The sequence below is a fragment of the Hyaena hyaena genome, unplaced genomic scaffold, assembly GCF_003009895.1.
Source record: "Hyaena hyaena isolate Hyena2069 unplaced genomic scaffold, ASM300989v1 scaffold_156, whole genome shotgun sequence".
Lineage (NCBI taxonomy): Eukaryota > Metazoa > Chordata > Mammalia > Carnivora > Hyaenidae > Hyaena > Hyaena hyaena.
The window spans coordinates 622388-646578 of NW_024080788.1; the positions used below are offsets into that span (position 1 = coordinate 622388).

General features: G+C 38.7%; 1 protein-coding gene across 2 annotated transcripts in view; it reads left to right on the forward strand.

The window, feature by feature from the left end:
- PCSK1 (proprotein convertase subtilisin/kexin type 1) overlaps positions 1–24191 on the forward strand; it is a 44344-nt gene that overhangs the window by 17701 nt on the left and 2452 nt on the right. For both annotated transcript variants that reach the window (XM_039239401.1, XM_039239402.1), the window contains 7 exons: positions 1651–1823; positions 2842–3054; positions 5546–5646; positions 13817–14050; positions 16942–17099; positions 18633–18766; positions 21969–22130. In XM_039239401.1, coding sequence (XP_039095332.1) covers positions 1651–1823; positions 2842–3054; positions 5546–5646; positions 13817–14050; positions 16942–17099; positions 18633–18766; positions 21969–22130 — 1175 coding nt within the window. The remainder of the gene's footprint in view (positions 1–1650; positions 1824–2841; positions 3055–5545; positions 5647–13816; positions 14051–16941; positions 17100–18632; positions 18767–21968; positions 22131–24191) is intronic.

The following is a 24191-nucleotide window of genomic DNA, read 5'->3' on the forward strand; positions in this document are numbered from 1 at the left end:
TTTTTTTTTCCTTTTTATTTTTAAGTGATGTGTTAATCTAAAGAAAATGAAGATGGAAGCACAAATTAGGTAATCACTTAGAGAAAGAATTCATTTTTTAAGCCATGATATACTATCTAGCTATAGTTTGTGAGAGAATCTTCTAACCCCTTCGTTTTATTGAGGAGTAATCAGAAACAAGATTCTCAAGGTACCAGCTCTTTGTGGCAGTGTAGAACTAAAACATAAGACTTCTGATTCTAAGTCTACTGAGATTTTCTTCATTATTCCACCCTTTGATGGTCTAGTCCCAAATGCATTTTTTAAATAATACTTTTCATCTATTAGAGACCTCCCGTATGTCCATCACTGATCCTGTAATACATTGTAGGTAGTGTATTCTGTTCGTTAACAGGCTGGATTTAGGCACTAAATTTCTGGGATTCAAATCCCAGCTCTCCAATATCAAGTTGTATAGTCCTGAGCGGGTCACTATCCCTCTCTTACGGTCCACCTGTAAAATGGGGAAAATTACAGCATATCCCTTAAATGGTTGTCATAAAGATAGAAGAGAGTCCATATGTTTAAGGCCTGTACAATGGTAGCTTCATGCAGTATATCTTCAATGCATGAAAGTTGCTGGCTACTATCATCCCCATTTTACAACTGGAAAAAAAAAAAACAAAAACCTGAGGCACAAGAGGTTGAGTGGCTTGCACAAGATCACACAGCTAGTAAGTACAGCTGTGATTTTTCTTTTTCCAAAATAAATTTTCAAGTAATTTTGTTTTAATCAATGTGACTTTAGCTAATTATGTTAATTACATATTCTTTTACCTATGCTCCATAGTAAATAATAGTGTGCAAATCTAAGGCTGTGCAGTTGACTACATTATCATCCTGAAGCCAGGAATAACCAGGTAGCTGCTTGTATTTGTCTCAATTGCTTTTGCCTCTCTGTCTCTTGAATATATGAATCTGATGATTGGTGACAGCCTGTTAGAAAGCACAAGGAGCTACCATGTCTGCCTTCTCCTGATGAAAAATGATTCCCCCTCAGGAGCAAAATCCATGGCAATGATTTCATCCTTAAGATTATTTAGAAGAAAGGGAAGCATGTTCCTTGAAAATATTTCTTAGCAAACATATAAATGAATGGCCTCTGGGTTATTTTTAATCAGTGCTTAGAAACAAGAGTTCTTTCCCCATTTGTTAGTTTCCTATTGTGGGTAGATCTTTTTAAGCTGCACAATGTTCCATACAGAGTCCTTCGTACAGCACAGGTTGGGCAACAGTCATTTGTGGTATAGTCATGAACAGATGTGTCAAGGTAGGGCTCTTTGTTGCCTCCTTCCGAAAGTGATCCTGTCATTTTCAGGTTACTGAGGTAGTGAAGGGAGGGGAGACATTTTGTAATCAGTAACAATCACTGCCACTGCTCAGTGCATATAGTCATCTCTAAAGGGCAAATAACAAAGTTTATGGAGGCTGTGACTTATCTTCCTTCTGTGCTCACAGCAGCCTGGTCACAGTCACTTGAGACATGGAGTGGTTACCTTCTTTTTAACTCTTTTGAGAGTCTTTTGTAAAATGAATATTAAGAGCATTATGCCATTCTACTTGTTCGTGCTGACATCAACTTAGGTGTTTTTTGTTTGACTTTCTGTTTAGGCATAAGAATGCTGGATGGCATTGTGACTGACGCTATTGAAGCAAGTTCAATTGGATTCAATCCTGGACATGTAGATATTTACAGTGCCAGCTGGGGCCCTAATGATGATGGGAAAACTGTGGAAGGCCCTGGCCGACTAGCCCAGAAGGCTTTTGAATATGGTGTTAAGCAGGTGAGATGCTTAACGTAGATCTACCTGAAATGAAACCTGACCATTTGGATATGAAGGAAGGGAAGAACACTTAGCTTATATCAAAAGAAATGGCTTTGAATTTCTTGTTTTTGCCTACAATTTGAAATACATTTAGAGAGCCAAATCATTCTTCAGATGGATGGAAGTTAAGGGTTAAGGGAGTTTTCCCTAATTGGGTCTGACATTCAAAAGAGATTCATTACTCTTAGAATATTTACTTTAAAAATACTATGGATATGTCCTTTCTCATTTTCCTGCAGCTTTTAGATTGTTACACTATGTAAACTACTACCCAGACTTCTTTCAAATCTCTAGACACATCCTTGAATAACCGCTACACGCTACTTCCTCCTGTGTATGTGCCTGGTACATACTTGTGCCTTAATCATGTTGCTCCATTTACTGCATTCTTACCAGGATTCTGAGGCCTTGATTGCACAGGAGAAAACAAAAGTAGAAACTTTGGAGAGCACAAATTGAGAAGTCATAGAAAGAGTAGCCTTGACGAGTTTCATTCCATTGAAGAGTCCCTTGTAATGCAGCTGCAAAACAGATCTGAATAATGCCTGATTTTGTCATTCTATCAGTCAGCCAGAAGATTTGAGCAGAAAGAGAGGAAGTTCAAAGATTCAAACACAGTGACATAAGCCAAGGGAAGAGTGAAAGAATATGAGTGAGTGTTAAAGGCCAGATTATGAGTCCTTACAATAAGGGAAGGAAGGAAAGGAAGGAAAGGAAGGAAAGGAAGGAAAAGAAGGAAAGCACTCACTCAGCCAGTCCTCCTTCATCTGGGCCCTCACTGGCAGAGTCATAGCCCAGTGGCTTGTGATATGCAGTCTTGTGAGATTTCCTGTGTGGATGCTGGAGGGTCTGGCGTTGAAATAGACTCCAATAAATGTTTCTGACAACTTCATACATGTATTTGTTGGGGATTTTAGGGGATGTGACAGTGATCCCAAAAGATGATTGATGTGATATAGTCTGGCTTTTCCTTTAGGGGAGACAAGGAAAGGGCTCCATCTTCGTCTGGGCTTCTGGGAACGGGGGGCGTCAGGGAGACAACTGTGATTGTGATGGCTACACGGACAGCATCTACACCATCTCCATCAGCAGTGCCTCCCAGCAAGGCCTGTCCCCCTGGTACGCTGAGAAGTGCTCCTCCACCCTGGCCACCTCGTACAGCAGTGGGGATTACACCGACCAGCGAATCGTATGTTGCTTTTGTCCAACTCCTCTGCTTAGGTAGGAGAGCAGGGTTTGCCTTCAGAAAGATCCTTCGGTCGGTACCTTTGGTAAAGTGGTTTGCTTCAGCTTGATGTCTCTGTTGAGGCAATTCACACTTTGCTCACCTGAAAGACCGGCATCTATTGGGAAGTTTTCTCTCTCAAGGGTAATGATGTCTCTGCCAAGATGATGTTGCCTCTCTGTCATTTTTAAACCCAGCCCTGGGAAGCCACTAAGTTGTCATTACATACAGCCAAGATTCCAAATGTCTATTCTGCTTGAGTGATGCCGCCCTGAGAACAGCCTGAAAGGAGATTTCAGGGTTGTAGGGGCTTTACCACCCTTGTACTTACTGATCCTTTAATAGCATGGATATGGTCTAACTTGCCCTTTAGCAGACGATAAAAATACAGAACATACACTCGCTATGATTCCTATGAATGGATGACCTGCAGGAAAATAACAGTCTAGATTTCCCCCAAGATGAACTTCTCAGCATCTGAATAAACAGCTCAGGAAGGTTATATGCTCAGAGAGCATCTCCAGCCCACACTTGGCCGTGCCTTCACTTCCATGAGTCAGACTGCCAAGGGCAATTATTGGATTTCCCTTCAAGGGCACAGTGATGAAGGGCCATTCAGGGGCTTTGAGAACAGAGAGAAGTACTTTTAATTCTAAACTGTATGGCTCCAAATTTAACTCCTGAGACAGAAAGAACCCACTGGCTAAAGTATCTAGATTCTAATCTCTATGAAATAATAGGTCATGACTCAATTAGATTGTAGGTGAACCCCATAATAGTTAGATACTGGAACGTGTGTAAGATTCATATTAATGGCATCGCAAAAAAAACCTGCCGGTTCTCTTTTCCATACAAGATCACTATTCTGGAACCCTGCCTGTACTGCAACTTTATTTTAGACAGTAAACCTCTAGCCTCAACTTAAAAGCACTGGGTTCCCTCTCATGCCCTTATCTTTAATTACTCAAATAATAGATGGTGATATTCTACCCCAAAAATCTTTATGACAGGTATGTTTTACAGCCTTTGAAAGAGGCATATCAGACATGTATCCCACTTGTGTTTCAGCGTCCCTGGCTACTGTCGTCCCTAGAGGTATCTAGAGTTGCTTTTCAGAAAGTGGCCTGTTAAACATTTCAGTCGCCATTTCACAGACTGTCCCTCATCTGAGCTATTGTGCTGTGAAGTAGGAGGAAGAGTTTCCATCTTTGTAAAGCTCTCTCCTTAGGTAAATCAGCCATAGGAGAGACAGCTGGTGGATTCTATTTGAGACAGTTGCAATAACATTGCCTTTGTCTTACGCAAACCTCTTCCTCAGCACAGTCATCTCTGGGGGCTTACTTGCGTCAATAGGGAAAAAGGGCAACCTTGCTTCCGCAGCCCTCTAAGGAGCAGAGCCACCATAACTTGAGAAATTCAGCGACTCCAAGTGGGAAGCCAAAGGAGGTGATAATAGAATAAATTATTTTTTTACACCTCCCTCCCACACATTGAAGTCTCTAGCTAGAAATGATAGTGCGGGAGCCTGACTGGGTGTCTTGTTAGTAATCCTTTGGCCTGACTACTTGCTCAGCCAGCAATGCTGTGGTCCTTAAGGCAGACTGATTGGAAGTCTTTTTTGGTTTCTTCTCTTCAGTCTTGGCAACCTCTTCATTAAGATAAAATTATCCTGAGTAATTCCTTATGTGCAATAATATTGTGTAAGAATGCTTTCACAGACAGGATCTCATTTCAGTCTCGGAATATTTGTCAGGAAATGTCAACCTCATTCTACAATGGGGAAACAAAGTGATGTACCCATGGGACACATCTACTGAGCAGCAGTTTTACAATTTGAAAGCAGATCAGAGGCCAGCACACCTTTGATCTGAGAAACACCATTTTCATCATAGTGCAAATATGGACACTAAATCACAGCCATCAAATTACGTCAACAGTGAGTGCAAACTACATACTAAGCAAATTTTGTGCAAGTAGTTCAAGTGGCCAAAATCAAAATGACTCTACATCCGCGTGCTGAAGAGACAGTCAGATGTCAATCTGAAGGCAAAAGGGAATTTTGCATAAAGCAGAATTTCTAAATATGCCAGACTAAACACAATGGACCTGATGATTAATGGGCCAGCATGATTCACAGTGATTTTGAAACTGTCCCTTCTTTACAGACAGCATTTCGTTTGGGAATCTCAGAAGAGAAAATATTCATAGTGGGAGTACTTCATCCCCAGAAAAGGCATCTTGATGCCAGAATTATAGACAAGTTGTATATAGAGGAGAGTGAACTAAAATATCAGCAGATGGCAAACATCCGCCTGTGGTTTAGAAGAGGAAGTAGGGAATCGAATCAGCTGAGTTTCCTGATCATAGCAGATGCAGCCTTAGGTATGGTTAACCCCCCGGGACGGGGCACACTCCTCACATGTTCTGCATTTCTTCCCTTCCGGATGCCACCCAGACCAGTGCCGACCTGCACAATGACTGCACAGAGACCCACACGGGCACCTCCGCCTCAGCACCCCTGGCCGCTGGCATCTTCGCTCTGGCGCTGGAAGCCAAGTAAGGCCCAGAAAACTTCTAATCACCTTTACTGCCTCTCCTTCTTCTTTTTAATAACATACATTGCATTCCCAATTATGCTTACGATAGAAAGCTTAGAAAACTATTACTTTTTTAAATTTTACTTTTTAATGTTTTTTGCTTGTTTGTTTCCGAGAAAGAAATAAAGAGAGAGAGAGAGAGAGAGAGAGAGACAGCGTGAGCAGGTGAGGGTTGGAGAGAGAGGAGACACAGAATCTGAAGCAGGCTCCAGGCTCTAAGCTAGGGGTGAGCACAGAGCACAACGCAGGGCTGGAACCCACCAACCGTGAGATCGTGACCTGAGCCAAAGTCAGACGCTTAACCGACTGAGCCACCCAGGCGCCCCTTTAGAAAACTATTAAAAGATAAGCTCTCTTCCTATAAACATCTCCATGTATATTTAACTCACACTTATGTTACAAAATTGGGAACTTAGTATACACATTATTTTGTAATTTTTTAAATCTACCCTATAATATGTTAAGAGCACTTTCTCATGGCCAAATCAATATTCCTTGATCTTTAAGAATCCATGTTTTCCTCCCAATTTTTCTCCCACTCAGCTGCAAGGCCTTCTCACTTCTGTTTGTTCCCACCAGGAAAGACTTTGTCCAGATAATTTCCTATGGGCAGTATTAAGAACAACAAGCTTAAAAAACATTCCTCTTTTCTCAGATTATATAAACCCAATCTCCTAGAGCTGATCTAATATATCAGGAGACATGAGAATTAAAAACAGAATTTTCATCTGTTTGTAGTATCCATTATATAAATGCAAATTATATTAAAGTCATCTAATCATGTTTGATATGCATTCTTGTCCATAGATATTGGTTATTCCTGATAATTTCCTCAGGATAAACACCGCTGATTAGAATTTCTGGGCCAAAGGGCATGCATGTTTTAATGATTCTGCTACATACTGACAAGTTACTGTCTAGAAAGACCTTATCACTTTCCACTCCTGTCAACACTGCATGTGTCAAAGTGCTAGTTTCCTTACCAGAGTGACTTTTATTATCTTTTAAAATATTTGCTATTTTAATAGGGGAAAGTGGTATCTCAACTTTATATGCTTTTATTTCACTAGTGATGAAGCTCAATATCTTATATTCTTTGGCCGTTTATCACCTGTGATTGCTTGTTTATGACCTTGATTTTGTTTATAGATTTAGTGTAGAAAAGCGAGTAATGCGTGGTTAGTTTGACATTTACTTTTTAATTTTACTTATGTGTAATTTTTATTGTAATGAAAGGAGTGTGTATATATATATATATATATATATATATAGTTATATTTGTCAGTATCTTTCTTTAAAGCCTTTTTCCTTTTGCCATCATGCTCAGAAAAAGATCTATGACCTCAAATTAGGTAACCATTTATTTATATGTCCTTTATTATGGTTCCTTTGCCACATCTAAGTCAAAATTCCCCTAGAATTTTAATGTATGATGTTAAAAAAGGATTTGAAGTTCTTTTTTTCTCTCATATTGGTTACCCATTAGCCCAACTCTTGATACGGAGGGAAAAAATCTAACTGTTGCACACTGTGTATCTACAGCTTATCTGTCCTTATTTGTGCTTTCGGGTGATGAGAAAACTTTCAATATCAAGTCAGGTGCTCTGGTTGCATGATAGAGGACATGGTTAAATTTGAAAGTTACTGTTATCCTTCCTAGTAAGAAGGTTATCCTAGAACATCTGTATTCTCTAAAGAAAGAGCAAAGCATTTCCCTCACTTCATATCCAGTAGACGAGGCTCATGATAGCAGAAAAGTAGAACACCTTGGCCTGTGCCATGGGTGGAAAAACTCTTAAGTTGCTAAGTATTTGTTCTGAAAAGTCCAATGTAGATCCAGGGGCCACCTGTGAAGTTCTGGCTTAGTCACGGTACCTCAGCAATGAGATGACCACGGTGGATAAGCAAGACGGGCCTAGGTCCCTAGTTGGAGGGACTGGGAAGATGTCTGGTAAGGGAAGAGCAAATCCAGGGGCTCGGTCAGAAACAGGGAAACCTGAAGCTCTGGGGCCCAGCAGAAGAGCTGTGTTTAGAATCTGAGTTCACTTGTATCAGGAGGGGAATGGACAGAGGGCAGAGTCTATGAACAAAAGGTAAGACTGGCATCAGCAGATTCAACCCAAATTCAAGGAAAAATAATCTAAGCACTCAATAATTCAAGGAACACATGGCTTCAAGTTGCAGGCACAACCTTACCTATCTGACCTTAGGCAAGTTACTCTCCAGCTGAGGGCTCAGTGTACCATCTATAAAATTAAAGGGTTAGATCAGACCATTTTTTAAAACCTCTTCCTTTTATAAGATTCTCTGATTTTAAATGGAAGGTATCAGCAAATAAAGGTCATAAACATGAATTCTTGAGGGTGGTGGTGGAACATCCAGAGTAGAAGAAAATAAGGTCAAATGAAATCAAGCAGTTTCACACAGGTGGTGAAATAGGCTTATGAGAGTTATGATTTGAGGATATAAGCTGTTAGAAGTATCCAGGCCTAACCCATCCTTGTCTAGTGACCAGTATAGTAGAAACACCTATCTCACTGAGCAGATGTAATATTAATTTCATGTAAGAACTGAAAATTAAAGTTGTAACTTCTGATTTCTAAAATTTCAAACTCTTTTTCTGTGCAAGAAGAAAATGATCTAGCCTTGTTAACTTCAGTTATTTTTTAATAGAGTATTTTTAAAGCAGGAGCTTCATGGATTGCTATGAAATAACATACATGAGTCTCCAGCAGTTCATGAACTTCTTTGAAACTAGATGCAGAATTGCTTGTAAGTTTATGTATGACACTTTTCTGAAGGAATGGTTTGTAGTTTCCATGAGGTTCTCACACCATTCATGATTTAAAAGATACTAGGAATCTATGATCTCCCTGGTGCATATAATAAGAATTTAATTCCTTTCATTTTGGGTCAATCATCAATAAGATACACATTATCTAGCTTACATTTTATATACTTCCTGCCAGAGTACATGGAAATTAATGAGACATCTGTTCTCAAATAGACAGGTTTCTGAACTCTATTCAACTGTCTACACCAAGATGATTATTTCAGAAATTCTGAATGGCAGAATTTCTAAAAGCACCCCTAGACAATCAAGATTGGGAGAACTAATTTAACCAAGGGTCACTCCTCAAGGAACAACTATGGAGACAGAAGAACAACTGTGGGCTAAACTTATGAAGAATAATAACATTCCGTATTTCTCAGGTTCTTACTATGGACTGGACACTGTGCTAACCTCTTTGTATACAATACTAATTCTAGCTCTTACAACAGCCTGTGAAAAAGAAATTATTACTTGCATTTTATAAAAGAGCTTGAGGCTTAGAGAGGCTGAGAAATGTAACCAAGATCCCACAAGGAGATTCAAATTCAGATCTGTCTGACCACAAAGCCTGTGCTATCTGCTACCTCAGGAAGAGGTGTTAAGAAGACTGATGCTGATAAAGGACTGTCATAACTCACATGCTTGTGAGTGTCTCATAAAAGGCTCCTTGTCACAGGTGGATTACCTATTATGCTACATTAAACAGACATCGCTGGAATGCCAGGGAGTGAGAAGAGAAGAACAAAGGAGAAAGAATAGCTGTTGGCTCAAGTATTTGTAGAGAAATATTTTCTTTCCTATGAGAGTGTTTCTTGAACAGCAGCATAATCACCTTTGGGATTTATTTAGTAAGCAGATTCCCAAGTCCTAATGCCAGTGCTCAGATTCATAAATGTCTGGTATTTGGCTTGGGAATCCCCAGTTTTAACAAGGATCCCAGCCACTTTTAGTGCTGGTAGTACCTTATCTAAATTTCAAGAAACAATTGCTGTAAAGAGTTACTTTACAATTGCATTTTCCTACAGTCTCATCTAGGTGTGGTTGTGAAGATGCTCAGTAGGGTACTTAATTGGCATATCCTGGAAATATATATTTGTATTTATATATATACAAATGCCTCTGGTACTATTATTGTTATGCAGCAAGTATTCTAACAAAAGACGGCAAGTAATAACCTCAGTCTTCTGAGGAGAGAGCAGAGGAATCAGAATAATTTTTTAATAAAGAACAAAAATTCTGACTCCCTTTACACCTCTGGAGATATTAAACATTCAGATGAACTAATCTTCTGTTTTCATTAAAGGCTGGAGAAAGGGAAATAGGATTTCGATGCTGCAATGGAACCTTTGAATAAAGCACATCAAAGAAATCTTTGACTCAGTGGGTTGTGAAATGTTGGAAAGTGTCCAGGTTAGATAATCCGTAATATCTAGCCTTATTGACATGTGATTAGAGGCTGAACAAGGTAGTCTGTATGATTTTTCACTTTAGAATTTTGTCTCTATAGATAACTTTACCTACGCTAATTAGAAGCAATGCTTAATTTCAATGTTTAATTCCATACCTCTTATTTTCTATAAACATATCCTTGATTAGCAACCTAATGCAGTTTTTAAAAATTTAATTATTGTGGATGCTGTTGAGCACTAATTAACAAAGGAAGGCTGTCAGGAATGAGATGCACTATTGTTAGCAGCTTCTTTCCATTTATGAAATGCAATCACATAAATGGAGAATAATTCTGTTAGGAAAACAAGCTTAATCTTCCTAAGTAGTTGCGAGTGAAGTTCCCTTGGATATTTTGCAAAGATTAGGTTAAAAATATTTAAAAATAAAGCCTGCACCTAAATATAAAATAAATTCTCTGCTATAGGGTCTAAGCTTTGTGTTTGATTATCATAACCCTGCCTTATAGTTCCTCAGTACACTTCCTCATCCCAACCTCCATATATACACCTGCTTACACTGATGGCCCAAATGAGAAATTGATGTGTTTCCCGTTGACCACGTTGATAAAAAGTTTTACCTAAAACTTCCTTTCAGAAGCTGGAGGGAGGGTGCCTGGATGGCTCAGTCGGTTGGGTACCCAACTCTTGATTTCAGCTCAGGTCATGATCTCATGGTTTGTGAAATCAAGCCCTGCATCTGGCTCTGCTCTGACAATGCAGAGCCTGCTTGGGAGTCTCTCTTTCCCTCTCTCTCTCCGCCCCTCCTCTGGTCTCTGTCTCTCTCTCTCTCAAAATAAATAAATAAATTTAAAAAAAAACTGGAAGGAAGCAAAAATTTCAACAAAATGCTTTATAGAACAGAATTGCTTTCTATATTGATCAAATAGCCATTCCTGCTAAGCTAGTTAATTATTCCTTAATAATTCCCGATTGGGTTGGCCAACATGGAAGCACAACCTAAATAAGGTATTTATGATCCTGTGCAGATAGGAGGTGTGAATAGGAAAGAATTCTGGAGATTATCATACTCAACCCTCTCATCTGACAGATGTGGCACCTCAGGCTCAGGGAAATGAGGTGACCTGCTTAAGATAACACAGGTCTTTTTGACAGTAAAATGTGGTTTGATGTGCTTTCTATTACTCTCTATTCTGACCCCATGATCTGAAATGTTTTCCAATTGTCTTCATTGATTATATGTTTGTATCCTTTCTTTCAGTTCCTGTTATTTTAGCTATGACATAAAATTGACTAAGCAGTTTTTTGAAATATAAAGATAAACATCATGCCCTATGCTCAGATATTTTGATTCAATAGGTTTTGGTGAAATTCAGGAATTTTCACTATTTACAAGGTAATTATGATGCAAGCAGTCTCGAGCCCATAAGAATCACCGAACTGGGGTCTTGCCAAGGACTCCATCAGTCACTCACTGGAGTGTTATATTTGTCAGGAGCTGAGATGAGAGAGAGAACTAAGCTGCCAGGTGTTAGCATAGCAGATTAAAGTAAAAACTCAAAAACGAAAGCGTTAAGCCTTTACCTGCTTACTACAAGGTTTTAAACAAGAGTCTAAAATCGGAGAAAATGCTAACTCCTGGTCCATTTTCCTCCAGGGAAGAGTGTGCCTTGTTGCTCCAGCTGAGAGGCAGGTAAAGTAGCACAGAGATGGGGAGTTGAGGAAGCCCCAACATAACAACCTGCTACTTTTATTGACTCTGGGGTGGAGGTGGGGCAGGAATGAAGGCTGAGAGTAAGGTACTGGGTACTGAGTCAGAATGGGCAGAAGGTCCTCAGGGTGTCCTCCTTCTCCCCTCATAAGGAGGCCCTGAGCAGAGTCCAAAGGGGTAAAGGGGACCTCTGCCCTCAGCCTCGGATAAGGAGACCTAGGGATGAAGGCAAAAGCGGTAGAAAAGGAAATATGAGAAGAGTTTAACCAGGGTGGGGACCTGACTCCTTGAAAGGAACTCCTTTTAGGGACCACACCGAGGCTGGTGTGGGGAGGGCAGTTTCTCGGCAAAGCCTGCCAGCTAGAGTCTTTGTCATGCCCCTAATGAAACCTGAAAATCACATGTGGATTTTAACCAAGAACCAGACTCTTTAATGTTTAAGAGGGTGTGTTGCCTTTTTCTTGTCACCAGGGGACTGTTTAACCAGTACAGTCTGGGCTCTGAGGAAAAGATAGCAAATTAAGCCAGATTCCCCTGATGGTTATTTCACAACCTAGTGCTAAGATGTAAAACTTGAGGACTAAACACTTGGGTATTTATTTATTAAATAATGCTTGACTGGCTTGATAGAAACAATGCAGGTCTCAAAGCTAAGGAAAAGCTGGAGATATTAAAAGAATCTAACAAATAAAAGCAATCAGTTTAAAAATCATTAGGGCTACTTAACACTTAGGAACATTCAGTCATCCAACCAACAAATATGTAACTCAGCATATAGCCTATGCCTGGTATTCTTCTGAATGGTATGCGTCAGAGAGCTAGATAGATAAAAATCTCAGCCCTTCCTACAGCTAATTCTAGCAAGGGAGACAGACATTAACAACATACAAAACAAGTGAGTTGCACAGTGTGTTATAAGGTGATAAGTACTATAAAAGGAAAAACAACAGGATAGGGGAGCTCAGGAACATGTGAGAAGAATTGAAATTTTAAATAGGATGATCTGGGAAGGCTACATATTCATTATAATAGACAGTATTACATCCGTATCTCTGATGTATCTTTATATTGCTAATACATTAATCTTATCAAGACTTCTGATTATGCCATTTCCTTGCTCAAAAATCCTTGATTCCCCGTTGCCCAAGCGATAAAGAATAAGCTCCTTTCCCTGGCATCTAAGGTCCTCACCATCCAGCTCAGAACTCTATCACCTCTTCCCTGCTCCAGCAAACCAGACTCTTCACTGCACTCTGATCACATCCTATACTTTCACCCTTGTACTTTTTGTTTCGTTGCCTCATCCCTTTTCTATCTCTTCACTTCTTGACATTCAGCTCAAACTTCAAAGTTCAGATGAAATATTTCCTCCTGGCAAACTTTCCTAGATATTTCCTTTCCAAGAACACTTCCTCCTCCAAATTTCTATAATACATGATGCCATGAATAAAGTATTCAACAGGTACATTATAGTTATAGAGAAACTTAGTTCCTTTACTGGATTGTATACTTCTTAAAGATAAGGATCACCTCCTTCGATATCTCCACAGTATTCAGCATAGTGCCTTGCAAGAGTAATCTCAAGTACCTAAGAGTTTGACAATTTGTTTTAAATTTGAATTCCAGTGTAGTTGAAACACAATGTGACATGAGTTTCAGGTGTAAAACGTAGTGAATCAACAGTCCCATATTACTCAGTGCTCGTCAGGATAAGTGTATTCTCAATATTGATAATATAGAGGCAAAAAAATTTTAGATCCTGTGTCTTTAAAATCTGATTCTTCCCAAGAAGAAGTCAAAGCCTCATCGGTGGGTGCATAATGTGGAAAGTGCTGAGACTGTGAAGACAGCAGAAGACAGAAGACACAAAAGAAGTTTTGTCATTTAAAATTGTTGTTCCAGTAAAAATCACGGACAAAATCCCACATTTCTACCATATTGAAATACAGATTTTACTTATAGTAGGAGCTTAACTTATGTGATATAGAGAGGAGTTTTCAGTACTATATTTTAAATTCTAAATGAAAAGACATACCAAAAGAAATACACACAACAAATCTATAAGTATAGTTGCGAAAGGGACTTCATTATCTATAAATACAAGATACTTGTTTTTACCACTTTTTCAAGAAACATCATATTTTGTCCCTAAAAAGTATTTTGGGTCATTTCCCTCCAGTCCAAATCTTACGTGGCGAGACATGCAGCACTTGGTTGTCTGGACCTCTGAGTATGACCCACTGGCCAATAACCCTGGATGGAAAAAGAATGGAGCAGGCTTGATGGTGAATAGTCGATTTGGATTTGGGTTGCTAAATGCCAAAGCTCTGGTGGATTTAGCTGATCCCAGGACCTGGACCAGTGTGCCCGAGAAGAAAGAGTGTGTTGTAAAGGACAACGAATTTGAGCCCAGGTAAGTATCTACAGGAATTTTAAACAAATGTGTGCCCTTGACACTATTTGATTATGACGTTTGTCACTCTGCCTAATTTTTTCCTCACCTCTGAAGTAGATGGAGGTAATATTTGCCATAGTTCCCTGTGGGCCTATGGGAATCACTGAGAGATCAGAAATCTGCAAGTCAAGTTAGCATATTTCCATTTTCCTTTTGTAGTCTACCTATATTCATTGTTTTATATATTACTTAGAAAACTCACTGCCAATTAATACATCGCTAGCTATTAGCTTTAAGATTAATCCCAAATTCAAAGATGTTGAAGTATTTTTTTTTAATTTTTAATGTTTAATTATTTTTGAGAGAGAGAGAGAGAGAGAAAGCATAAGCGGGAGAGGGGTAGAGACAGAAGGAGACAGAATCCAAAGCAGGCTCCAGGCTCTGACTTGTCAGCACAGAGCCTGATGTGGGGCTTGAATTCATGAACTTTGAGATCATGATCTGAGCTGAAGTCAGTTAAGCGTCCTAAGCCACCCAGGCCCCCCTAAAGTATTTTTTTAAATGCATCTTAGAATTGATTATATGTAGTACTTACAAACCAGTATTATCCAAAACCTATTTCCAGAAGAGCCTCACTTCATGCTACAGTCCTATGTGATTCACGATTTCTCTTCCATGAAGAATCCTTTACCATGCTGCTTTTACACAGAGCACACCCAGCCTACCAGATCTGGCCACATAAGTGAATCTGGTGTAACTGTTTTGTTGATTCTTTCAAGGCAACCATGATTATATTAAAGATCCGCTCATTAGGGTGCCTGGGTAGCTCAGTCAGTTAAGCATCTAATTTGAGCCCAGATCATGATTTCATGGTTTGTGAGCTCCAGTCCCACACCAGGTGAGCTCTAGCCGGGCTTCTGGGTAAGCTTGAGCCCTGCTTTAAGCTCCACACAGCCTGTGTGGGATTCTCTCTCTCTTTGTGCCCCTCGCTCACTTGTGCTCTCTCTCAAAAGTAAATAAACTTTAAAAAAATCATAAATTTCAAAATCCAGAAGAATAAAAAAGATCCACTCACACAAAATATCTTAGAGTGGGAGGTTCGGGGAACATTCATTATGGAGATAATATCATTTCTTAAGAAGGCACATTGCAGTAATGGACCACTTTTTGAGTGGTCCAAGGTAAACCTGCCTAAATTCAATTTCAGAGCAAATAACATTGTATTCCCATATCTCTGTTCCTCACCCTTTTTTTCCCCATTTCTTTTCTATTTTATTTTATTGTAGTAAGAACACTTACCATGAGATCTACCCTGTTTAACTTTTAAGTATACATTATTGTTGATTCTAAGTACAATTGTGGTACAGCTGATCTCTAGAACTTATTCACCTTGCTTAACTTACACACCCATTGATTAGCAACTTCATTTCCCCCTTCCCCTAGTCCCAGGCAGCCACAATTCTGCTTTTTTAATCTATGAATTTGACTATTTTAGGTACCTAACTTAAGTGGAATTATGCAGTATTTCTCTATGACTTATTTATTTCACTTAGCATGTCTTCAAGGTTCATCCATATTGTTGCATATAGCAGAATATCTTTTTTTAAATACTATATGTGTATGTCACATTTTATTTAACCTTCCATGTGTTGAAAGACTTAGGTTATTTCCACATCTTAGCTATTGGGAATAGTGCTAAAAAGAACATGAGATCTCTTCAAGATCCTGTTTTCAATTATTTTGGTTTAAATATCCAGAAGTTGGTTTGCTGGATCATATGGTAGTTCTATATTTAATGTTTTGAGAAAACTTTATACTGTTTTCCATAGCGGCTGCACCACTTGCATTCCCACCAATTGTTCAAGGGTTCAAATTTCTCCACATCTTCTCCAGCACTGTCTTTTGCTTTATTGGTGTTTGAATTTGCATTTTCCCGATGATTAGTGAAGTTGAAAAGTCTTTTCATATACCTGTTGGCCATTTGTAAATCTTTTTTAGAAAAGTATCTTTTTAAGTACTTGGCTCATTATGTAGTCAGGTTATTAACTTTAATTTTTTTTTTTTTTTTGGCTATTGAGCTGTAGGAGTTTCCTTATATATTTTATAGATAAACGCTTTTTACCAGGTATATGGTTTGCAATATTTTGTCCCATTTTGTAGGTTGTATTTTCATTTGGTTGATCATTTCCTTTGCTATGCAGAAGATTTTTAGCTTGATATATTCCCACTTGTTTATTTTTGTTTTGGTTGCCTGTGCTTTAGGTGTCATAACCTTGCCATAACTGCCAAGACCAATGTCATGAAGCTTCTTCCTATGTTTTCTTCCAGACTTATAATTTCATGTCTCATGGTGTTTACTCCATTTGGAGTTTATTTTTGTATATAGTGTTAGATATGGACCCAATTTGATTATTTTGCATATGGATCTCCAGTTTCCCCAGCACCCTTTGCTGAAGAGACTGCTTTTCCCTACTGAGTATTCTTGGCATCCTTGTTGAAGATCAGATGACCACATATACATGGGTTTATTTCTAAGTCCTCTATTCTGTTATCCTGGTCTATATGTCTGTCTTTATGCCAGTATCATACTATCTTGATTACTGTTAGTTTTGAAATGTATTTTGAAATGAGGAAGGGTAATGCCTTCAGCTTTGTTCTTTCTCAGGGTTACTTTAGCTATTTGTGGTCTTTTATGATGCATAAACATTGTAGAATTTTTTTATATTTCTGTAAAAATCTTACCATTTTCTATACATTATTTCTAGCTACTCCTCAACTGGGTTCTACTCATAACAGGGAGAGACAACAAGCTTAGCTGAGTATCTAGTCAAGACTGATGGGTATATATTTGCATAAAATCCAAAGAAGAGATGTACTTTATCCAGTGATTTTGTTTAAAATGTATTTAGAGCCCTGAAAGGTAATGGAGAAGTTATCATTGAAATTCCAACAAGAGCTTGTGAAGAACAAGAAAATGCCATCAAGTCCCTGGAACATGTGCAATTTGAAGCAACGATTGAATATTCCCGAAGAGGAGACCTTCATGTTACGCTCACTTCAGCTGCTGGTAAGCTTTTTGAAAACTTCAAAAATTTATTCTAAATCATTTATTTAAATTTTTAAGAGTATATTGAATGATTTTAAATCAATGATTTGGGGGGCCGGCTAAGTTTCCCAAAAGATGTTTTCAGGACTTAAGAAAATATGCGTATGTTTCAATTTTCTTGGCATCAGAACTTTGCCAACTCCTACAGAGAAGGAGGTTGATTCAAATAATACAAGTTAATAAAACTTTATGGAGTTACACATTTTCACACTGTGCTCATTTTCCCAGGTCAATGATCTATCATTCATTTCTCTTAGTCAACACATCAGTGAAAGTTACCCTGATAATTTTTTAAAAACGTTTTTTACTTATTTGTGAGAGAGAGAGACAGCATGAGCAGGGGAGAGTCAGAGAGAGAGAGGGACACACAGAATCTGAAGCAGTCTCCAGGCTCTGAGCTGGCTGTCAGCACAGAGCCCGACGCGGGGCTCAAACCCACAAACCATGAGATCATGACCTGAGCCGAAGTTGGATGCTTAACGGACTGAGCCACCCAGGTGCCCCATACCCTGATAATACATAAGGTTGACAAATATATCAGACACATCTAAGGAATCAACCAAAAAACTAGGAATTGTGATCCATGAAAGAATACTGAGAGGACTAACAAATATTCCATGATGGTATTGCAAAGGCTATATGTAGTATATATGGGCAGATGCCCTTTCCTGCGAAAGTACTAACTTAGATGAGATCATGGATAGGAAAGAGCTTGTGAGCCATCAATGACAATCCAACAAGGAAATGCTATCCTAATACTTTCATCTTTTAGTAGGATTCACTACACTAAATTCAATTTCTATAGGAGAGTTATGAGGAAAGATGAGCTCCCTCTTTCATCTTTTTCCAGGATATAAACTTCTTAGAAGTTTGGACAATAGACTCTGATAATTTTTGGATTCATGCTTTCTAGATATCTTGGAGCTGGACTGAGTATGAGTGGAATCTTTTCTCATTGATGGCACTAGAGATCACATGACCCTTTCACTTAGATCTACAGAGAGCTTGGATTTGAAATTTTAGAGTTAACTCCTACTAGCAGTTTTCAGATGACAGGACTTTATTAAATTAATATAGCTTTATTTTCTTATGTCTACACTAGGTTATAGGCTTAGGCACCAAATAATTTTTTAAGACTTCCTCTTAAATTTCAAAATTATAGTTCCACTAAAATGTATTTTAGGTCTTTGAGTCTATAGTTTGTAAATGTAGCTCTATGAGCTCTCCTCATAAAAAAAAAAACACTAATCAAAATATTCATTATTATCTTACCAACATATTTATTGAGAACTTTTTATAAGCCAGGCAATATGCTAATTTCAATGGATAAAAACTTTTTTTTATAATGTCTCTATCCTGATCTTATACAAAAAAGGGAAAATTAGGAGGGCAACTCTCTCCCAATTTTTATTTTCAGTTATTAGTTGCTAAAGTGTATCCTATTCTCAGTATTTTTGGAACATTCATTAACTTGTACTTGTCCCATGAAAACAGGCACCAGCACTGTACTGTTGGCTGAAAGAGAGCGGGATACATCTCCTAATGGTTTTAAGAATTGGGACTTCATGTCTGTTCACACATGGGGGGAGAATCCCATAGGCACCTGGACCTTGCGAATTACAGACATGGTAAGTATGAATGAAAAGGTATAGAAACACAGACTCACTTTTAAACACTGTGAGGTACTTTTAAGACTGGTATCATCATTAATCAAGGTCCTAAGGCACTCAGGTCACTCTCTAGTAAAAGTAAGGAAAAAGTGTAATGTTTCAATCCCTGCCCACTTGGCTTTATAAACTGATAAAACAAACAAACAAACAAATAAATAAGCAAGCCATACCATAAGAAAGAAAAAAGATATATTAATATTACAGACTACGTGACAAATCCAAGTGATCCAATGTCAGAATGCAGCCAGCTATATGACATACTCAGACACTAGAATCACCTATATATTCACAAGGATAAAAGCTAGACCAGCCTCACTATGACATTCTGCCCAGGTCAAATGAAGAAATTCTTACCACTATTTAATGCAGTGGCTATTGACTTGTTAGACAACAAATCTTATTTAATATAACTTTTTTGTTTTGCTTTGCTTCAGTTATGAAACAAACTGAAAAGCATTTCTCACTTCTCTTTCACTCTGTTTACTAACACTCCTTGATATTTTTCAAAAATTGTAACTCACGGTAACAAAAATAGAGTAAGGAGTGTATTAGCAAAAAGCTAAATACAGCTGAATTATCTACTTCTACATCATTTGTCCAGCATTTTCCACGGGGTAAGCACATATATGAACAGTGTTTCAGGTCTGAACTCTCCCAAGGTCTGCTGCTATTAGCAGCAGCATCGAATTTCAAATAGATAACTATTTTAAAAGAAATTATTTTAAATTCTTAAAGATTTCCATTAAATTACTACAAATTCTATAGTCATTGTTACATTTTTCTCTCTGAGAATGGCTTTCTCCTACAGACTGCAAAATTGTGATTTAGAACCAGAATCTATAGGGGCGTCTGAGTGGCTTAGTCGGTTAAGCGTCCGACTTTCACTTGGGTCATGATCTCGCGGTTTGTGGGTTCGGGCCCCGCGTCGCGCTCTGTGCTGACTGCCGGCCCAGAGCCTGGAGCCTGTTTCAGAGTCTGTGACTCCCTCTCTCTCTGACCCTCCCCTGCTCACGCTGTCTCTCTCTCTCTCTCTCCTAGAAATAAATAAAACATTTTAAAAAATTAAAAAAAAAAAAGAACCAGAATCTACAAAAATTCCTGCTCTCATAGGGAGAGCAAGAAAATGTTCTTGGGAAGTAGTCCTATTCTTGAACTTGCCCTCTGTTCTTTAACTTAATTTCATATTTAAAAAGCTAAGAAAAATCTGTTTACCAAGATAAGACTATTTAAATCAAGTCTGTAAAATCTGAGTCTACGCTCTCATATTCTCCTTAGACATTTTTAGATTTCAGCACTTTATTTTAGGCATAACTATTGAGTCTCTGAAAATTATTACTCTTCCCATAAATATACAGTTTTTAAGGGCTGATTAAAACTGAAGGCTATTTATAATACTCCAAAGAGGCTTTTACCCCATTGGAATGTTTCTACAAGCTGATAATTACTAAATACAATTCTATTTATAGAAAGTACAGTCAACTTTCACAGAATAGAAAAGAGCATTCATATAAAGACTTTTGATTTTTTAATTAAATGAAGCAAATCATCAGTCTTTATATCTTCAAATCTATAAACTCCATTTTCATGATAACACAGAATCCAGTGATTTACTCCTTTGCACATAGTGTTCTACACGTGGCATGTACAGAATTTTTAACAGATTTTATGGACACTTTTTTTTAATTGCTGTTAAAATTTTTTGTGCCATTGGTGGATAAGACAAAGTACTTCTGTATGGTAAATAGTATATCAAAATCAACCATAACACAAATCTTCCCTTCCTCATATTCACAGGGTCCATTTCTCTATATTTACATGGGGTAGTAATTACTGGTTTAGGTTGCAGTTCTGTTCATATTCGCATCTGTCTGTCCATTCTGTTCATCCATCCATCCATTCCTCCATTGTCATCTGTCTATTCAATAAAGACTTATTAAGCATCTTCCATATGCAAGTATGGTGCTTAAATAATGAAAGTATTTAATTAGGAGAATTTTTTAAATGTGATAAAGTACGTATACACGTAACATGAAATTCACCATCTTAACTGTTTTCAAGTGGATAGTAATGCTAAGTACAGATCTTCCTCGACTTAAGATGGTGTTATGTCCTGACAAACCCTTTGTAAACAAACTGTCCATAATTGAACATGCATTTAACACAACTAACCTACCGAACATCATAGCTTAGCCTGGCCTACCTTAAATTTGCTCCGAACACTTACATGAACCTACAGCTGGCCAACGTCACCTAACAAAAAGTGCTGAATAGCTCATGTAATTTATTGAATACTGTACATAAGGTGAAAAGCAGAATCGTTGTATAGCTACAGAATGGCTATGAGCGTATGGGTTGTTGACCTTGGTGATCTCATGGCTGACTGGGAGCTGGAGAGAGGATCATACTACCTATCACTAGCCTGGGAAAGGATCAAAATTAACATATGAAGTATGGTTTCTACATTGAATACATATTGCTTTTGCACCATGGCAGACTCAAAAAGTCCTGAGTTAAACCGTTGTAAAGCAGGAACTGTCTGCATATTCACATGGTTGTGCATCCGGTCTCTAGAACATTTTCTTTCTTTTTTTTTTTTTTTTTTTATTTTTTTTACAAATAGTTCATTGTCAGGTTGGTTTCCATATAACACCCAGTGCTCACCCCCACAAGTGCCTCCCTCCATGCCCATCTCCCCCCCCCCCCCCCCCCCCCATCAGTCCTTAGTTTGTTCTCAGCATTCAAGAGTCTCTCAAGGTTTGCCTCTTTCCCTTTCCCCCACCATTTCCCCCCTTCTACTCCCCCATGGTCCTCCATTAAGTTCCTCCTAATCCTCCTATACGTGCAAACATATGATATTTGTCCTTCTCTGCCTGACTTATTTCGCTCAGCAGAACACCCTCAAGGTCCATCCATGTTGCTACACATGGCCAGATTTCATTCTTTCTCATTGCCATGTAGTATTCCATGGTATAGATAAACCACATCTTCTTGATCCATTTGTCCGTTGATGGACACTTAGGCTCTATCCATGTTTTAGCTATTGTTGAAAGTGCTGCTATGAACACTGGGGTACATGGGCTCCTAGATTTTACAGACACTTCTAAGGAGTTTGATATTTCTCAGAACACAGCCTAAAATTATGTGTATGCTTATTCATTAGTCTGGAAGAATGCAAAATGAGGGAAGAATTGTCAACTGGAAGTTGATTTTGCATGGGACCTCTTCTCAGCCAGAACATATGAAACAGCCTCGTGTGTACACGTCTTATAACACCGTTCAGAATGACAGAAGAGGAGTGGAGAAGATGGTGGATCCAGGGGAGGTCTGTGTGGCTCTATTCTCTCTTGACATTTTTTGGCGCATCTTTCTTTGAACTGTAGTAGACAATGTCATGAGTACAGCTATACCTAACTTTCAGGCAGAGAGTAAGTCAAACATGGGATGGGAGAAAAGGGACAGCACCAAATTGTTTCCCATAAAATAAAACCCTCATATTATTTAAGTTTATTCTTTGGTCCAGAATTTTGAGATTAATGTTGATGAATTCAAGGTGATGAAATTCTCTAACATGAGAATTTATAACATATCAAATTGCATGTATCAGAATGTATGACATATCAAATTATAAAGAGAGCTATCTTTTTAAAAATTTTTTTTAAAATTTTAACATTTATTTATTTTTGAGAGTGAGAGAGTATGTGAGCAGGAGAGGGGCAGAGATAGAAGGAGATACAGAATCTGAAGCAGGTTCCAGGCTCTGAGCTGTCAGCACAGAGCCCGATGCAAGGCTCGAACCCATGAACCGTGAGATTATGACCTGAGCCAAAATTGGACACTTAACTGACTGAGCAACCCAGGTACCCCTATAAAGAGAGCTATTTTTATGCATGATCACGTATGCCTAATGTCTGTTTTACACTTACTTTTAAATTATTTTTCACATTGTCTCATTTAACCAGTAATCCCTGTAACCTAAAGACATTTAGCATGTCCATTTTCCAGAAAGAAAACCAAGGCTCACATGACCAAATCCTGTAGGCTTCTCTTTACTAATTCCTTAACTGACATTTTTCGGCAGCCCTAAGGGAGGCTACCGAATCACAGTCTCATTTCTCTGAGATAATTTCATAGGATAGCTAGTCTGTCATTCCTGTTCCTACTGAGGCTCAGCCTACTGAGGCTGCTTGCTGGCTTCTCTCTTATCAGACAGTGGGTAGACACCACATTTTCTTTATCTCTTAATCCCCCAGCATCTAGCATAGTGCCTCAGATGTAGTAGGTAGGTTATCAGAATTTCCAGAATGACCTTCCCTGAAGTCTGTATTTTGGGAAATACAAAGATATAATACTTATTTAAGAAACTTACAAACTAGTTGTGTGAAGTCCTCAGCTCAGATTCTGGCTCCATTTACATTCTGCAAAGCAGCTCCCCCCAACCCTAGGGCCCCCACCCCAGAGGCCTTTCTTCACAGTCCCACAGGCAAGTTGACTTTACGGGTACTTCTCCCTCCAAGATTCCTTAAGGGGTATGAATAAGACTCTACGGCTGTTAAAATGTTGTGATACTTCCACATTGGTTGACAAAGAGTTGCTTCTCTGATATCTCCACTTCTGCCCTACTCACTTCATCACTATGGTCTCTCCCAAGACCCCTTTATAAAACTCAGTGGCTGAGGGGCACCTGGGTGGCTCATTTGGTTAAGCATCCGACTCTTCCTCTCCACTCAGATCATGATCTCGAGATTCGTAGGATAGAGCTCTGTGTTGGGCCCTGTGCTGACAGCATGGAGCCTGCCAGGGATTCATTCTCTCCCCCTCTCTGTAACCCCCCTCGAAACAGAAAGTAAAATCAAATAAAAAACACAGAACAAAACAAAACAAACTCAGTGGCTGAAAGGGTAGCTCCTGACAGAACAAGGGGCCTCCAGGAAACTTCATCCTCGCGAAGCATTGCTGGTGTCTTCTGTAGGAGTTCTTAAATATTTTAGTATCAGCTTCTTCCCAAACCGTGGGCAAGGAGGAAAGGCAGTGGGAATGGTAAACTGTTTACTTTCCATAGGATGAAGCCATATTATTTTTAAAAATATTTCTTTCATCCAGGATTAAAATTAAAGAATTCAAAATTATTAAATTCCCTAAAATGAATTCTGCTATAGAAGGCTGAGAAGAACAGGAGGCCAATAAAGTATGAACACATATACATGATCCCATTCAGTCTTCAGAACCACCGGAAACGAAAGCTTCTTGTTTCCATTTCACAAGTGAAGTTCAGGGAAATTAAACAGGTACCAGGGGAACATGAGAAAACGCAAAAAGGACTGAAGCCCAAGTTAGTATGTCCCTAAGCCTTATGCTGTCTCTGCTTCTCAGAAGGTTTCTTAAG